The sequence below is a fragment of the Sinocyclocheilus rhinocerous genome, unplaced genomic scaffold, assembly GCF_001515625.1.
Source record: "Sinocyclocheilus rhinocerous isolate Xijiao unplaced genomic scaffold, SAMN03320098_v1.1 scaffold883, whole genome shotgun sequence".
Taxonomy (NCBI): Eukaryota; Metazoa; Chordata; class Actinopteri; order Cypriniformes; family Cyprinidae; genus Sinocyclocheilus; species Sinocyclocheilus rhinocerous.
In genome coordinates this window covers 120,562-125,147 of record NW_015627244.1, presented here as the reverse complement: position 1 = coordinate 125,147, position 4,586 = coordinate 120,562, and the positions used below count along the sequence as shown (strand labels likewise).

The window sequence follows — 4,586 nt, the reverse complement described above, 5'->3', positions numbered from 1 at the left end:
TGCTCAGATTCACTGGTGGCTCTAAGAAGTATTCAGTCGGGACAATCAAATTGCAGAAAAGATATTATTATAGAAATCATGCAACAGCTATATAGACTTCATGCTCAGGACAGGTTTGTTTCAGAAATTGAAACAGTTGAGCATATTTTATTACAGTGTAGAGCATATTGGGCTAGTAAAGAGAGAGATGCTGGAAACAAAGATACAATCAGAAGGTGCAAATAATATGACATTAGAACTAATATTAGGTGATAGAAAATTCAGAAGAATGATAATACGTTATCTAATAGACACGGGAATCTTCATGAGAATATAAGGAATAATTGTATTTGTTTTTTGTTTTTTATAAGCCTTCTCATTGTCATTCCACACTCCAGTTCAGTTGGTGGCGGTAATGCACCAAACGTTGGCTTGCCCACCGCCAATAAACGCTACAAGAAGAAGAACGTCCGCTGTCACCATAATCATCATCATCATCATCATCAGCCATTTTGTTTGAGGTGTTGACATTCAACCGCTGAGTTCAGCGAACTAATGTAGTTGATATGGGTTCCGGTATATTCCTAATATAAACTGGACTCTGGTTTACTTAAGATATTCGATATAAACCACAATTAAGCAGCCTTTGTACGCGATTTCCTACAAAACATTCTATATTAAATGTTAGAGCTATTTGACTCATATTTGCGTAGAATTTTCGGACGAGCTAACACGTTAGCTCTGGCAAAATGGCGGCGAATGCGGCACAGCAAGCTCCGACACCAAACTGGTAAGATTTCTACAGTTTATAAATCCTTCTCATCTTGAACGACTGATTTCTATAAATGGAAGCCTTTACCAAACATGTGTGATGTAAAAGTTTACGTTAAATGTCTATTGGGTTTTAGCGTTCGCTAGCCTAGCCGCTTTAACGTTGCTTTGCATATAAGCAGAAAATTCTGTAGTATTTCAATCATTTTTATAACAACTTTGATAAATCGTTTTTTTTTTTTTTAACAATTTAGATTGAAGACGTCGCTGTTAACATTAACATTGTAGATCAAATGACATTTGAAAGTTGTTCCACTTTGGAATTTGCCTTGCGTCTGTGAAGGCCATTTCTGCGTTTGGCCTGTTTATTAAAGGCCTGATTACTGGATAGATTGTAATTTTACCGTTATGGCAGTTAATCAACATTATTTTAGGCCATTAATTATCTAAGCAAGTCACGGTATGTGTAATAACTAACGTATGTGCATATCTTAATATAAAACTAACTTGCGGATTTTAAAATGTACAGATATTATAACGTTATATACTGGTTTCAGTTGTAGTCAGTTTTATTTTAATGTGAGCTGTGTTTTGTATGGATCAGGAGCGTGTGTAGGTGCCTGAAAATGTACAGAAAGGTTCTAGATAATATGGTGTAACCTAAAGTCACATTCACCCTGTCATCCACAGGCCGTATGGTAGTAATTCAAGCGGTGAAAGCAAAGTCCATGAGAACCCAGAATGGGAAAAGGCCCGACAGGCTCTAGCCTCCATTAGTAAAAGTCAGAACTCTACCAAGACTTCACCAACCAATCACACCACCCAACAGGTTAGTGTTTTTTATGAATATAGGTGGTTTCTAGTTGCATTGCTTGTCTATGCCCATTTTGTGTGGGTAAATGGTTGATTCTGTTTTGTTTTCTGTTAGACCGGACCTTATCAGGCAACAGACTCATCTGCAATGCAACAACAGCAGCAGCAATACTATCAGCAGTGGTATCAACAGAACCAACAACAGTATGCTGGTTACCCATATCCATATAACTACTACTACCCCATGCCTCCGGTAAATAGCTAAATGCGCTCCTTCATATTCTTATAGCATATACCTACAGTCAAACCAAAATTTATTTAGACACCTTCAACATTTCTCACATTATCTCATAGTTTATTTGCTATAGTTTAGAAAATTGTAATAAAATATGACAAGAACTCCGTTATACTGTGTCAGAACAAATTCATCTTGATAATGTCAGATAACTTTGATCGAAAGGTATGTTATGGATTACAATCAGCTAAAATTTATTCAGCTGTTCAATTTAGTACACAATTAGATAATACCAATTTAGGTCAACCAATTACCAAGCAATACTTAATTTTGTTCAGAAAATGTTCGCATTATCAATTAAAGAAAAAACACTTAAGCAAAACATAGTCAGGTCAAAGTGTCTGAATATTTTTTTGATCCCAAATTTTACTGGTGGTCCACTGTATGAAGAATTTTTGGGTATAACATATCACAGTTCACTTTATTTTGCTATCCTCACTTATATTTATGAACTACAGTGTCCTGCACCCACTAGTGAAAAAAAATTATATCTGAATCATTTTTGGTTTGACTGTATATATGTTTGTCCCAAGAACTCAATCACAAGTAGAAGTATATTTCTTAAAACATACAGTCTTGTTACTTTGATACTAAAATAAAATTAAAGTATAATAGCCTTTTTGCAGTATCATAGTACAGGGAACGGTCTGGCACGCAGCTACATTTGAGCATGAGTATTTACGCTTATGCGTTTGGCAGATGTTTAGTCCAAAGCAATGTTCAGATGTGTCAAAATACACCTTGCTGTGTAAATGTTTCTTAGTAAATCTGCTGTTATTAATATTCGCCAAATAATATTGACAAAAAAATTAATCAATTGCTTTTGGCTGGATAACATTAAAGCCGTTAAAGGGTTAGTTCACCCAAAAATGAAAATTGTATCATTAATTACTCATCCTCATGTTGTTCCAAACAGTAAGACCTCCGTTCATCTTCGGAACACAAATTAAAAATAAATTTGATGAATTCTGAGAGCTCTCTGACCCTCCCATAGACAGCAAGGATACTACCATGGTCAAGGTCCAAAAACGTAGCAAGGAGATCGGTAAAATAATCCATGTGACATCAGTGGTTCAAACGTAATTTTACCAAGCTACGAGAATACTTTTTGTGCACAAAGAATACAATAATAATGACTTTATTCAACAATTCGTCTTCTCCGCATCACCCTGGCACCATTTTGGACAGTATCCACTGAACGTAAACAACGTATGCTGTTCTGTGTCAGCTGCGCCATGCAGATAAGTTATTTTCGTTCAAATCAAAGCGTAAACAGCGTATCCGCGTGGTGCAGTGATGTTCTTAAGAATATATTTGAGAACTTAAAAGGATAGTTCACCCAAAAATTTAAATTTGATGTTTATCTGCTTACCCCCAGGGCATCCAAGATGTAGGTGACTTTTTTTCTTCAGTAGAACACAAACAGAGATTTTTAACTCCAGCCGTTGCAGTCTACCAGTCGTATAATGCATGGCAATGGTAACAAAATCTATGAGTAAAAAAAAACATGCACAGACAAATCCAAATTAAACCCTGCAGCTCGTAACAACACATTGATGTCCTAAGACATGAAACGATCGGTTTGTGCGAGAAACAGAACAGTATTTATATCATATTTTACCTCTAATACACCACTTACAGGTGCATCTCAATAAATTAGAATGTCGTGGAAAACCAACGTCACTGCACCCGTTTACCAAGAAATTTTGGAGCACTTCATGCTTCCTTCTGCTGATCAGCTTTTTGAAGATGCTGATTTCATTTTCCAGCAGGATTTGGCACCTGCTCACACTGCCAAAAGCACCAAAAGTTGGTTAAATGACCATGGTGTTGGTGTGCTTGACTGGCCAGCAAACTCACCAGACCTGAACCCCATAGAGAATCTATGGGGTATTGTCAAGAGGAAAATGAGAAACAAGAGACCAAAAAATGCAGATGAGCTGAAGGCCACTGTCAAAGAAACCTGGGCTTCCATACCACCTCAGTAGTGCCACAAACTGATCACCTCCATGCTACGCCGAATTGAGGCAGTAATTAAAGCAGAAGGAGACCCTACCAAGTTATTGAGTACATGTACAGTAAATGAACATATTTTCCAGAAGGCCAACAATTCACTAGAAATGTTTTTTTTATTGGTCTTATGGAGTATTCTAATTTGTTGAGATAGTGAGTTGGTGGGTTTTTGTTAAATGTGAGCCAAAATCATCACAATTAAAAGAACCAAAGACTTAAACTTCTTCAGTCTGTGTGCATTGAATTTATTTAATACACGAGTTTCACAATTTGAGCTGAATTACTGAAATAAATGAACTTTTCCACGACATTCTAATTTATTGAGATGCACCTGTATGTCCAACTGCTTTGAGCGCGAGCACGGCATCCGGTGCGTGAGGCGTGTACGCGCTCTGGTGTAATTTAAGTTAATGGGTGTGTTGATATCCAGCCGAAGAGCAATCAACCATAACTTCAGGCGAGCAGGCTCAGAAGTTGGGAATACGTGGAAAGTCACCACTCCTGAATGAGTTCGCGCGAGCGAAAGTAATCTTTTAGTTAAGTCTGTTTGAACAATCCGGATAAGCGCAAGTAAGTACCGTTTTGATTAGCCATCGTACCTACAATGACTGTGCACGGTGTAAACGATGAGTGACATATACGCGCGAGAGATCACTTCCGGCGCTTGCGTAAACTACGCCAGAGCGCGTACACACCTCACGCACTGGATGCCGTG

The 4,586-nt window shown here is 37.6% G+C and overlaps 1 protein-coding gene across 1 annotated transcript in view; it reads left to right on the top strand.

Annotated features, from left to right (window-relative positions):
• Positions 1-482: 482 nt before the first annotated feature.
• Positions 483-4,586, top strand: part of LOC107724921 (leukocyte receptor cluster member 8 homolog) — a 12,300-nt gene continuing 8,196 nt past the window's right edge. The window contains exons 1-3 of the mRNA XM_016534029.1: positions 483-769; positions 1,441-1,579; positions 1,679-1,816. Coding sequence (XP_016389515.1) covers positions 729-769; positions 1,441-1,579; positions 1,679-1,816 — 318 coding nt within the window. The 5' untranslated portion in view covers positions 483-728. The remainder of the gene's footprint in view (positions 770-1,440; positions 1,580-1,678; positions 1,817-4,586) is intronic.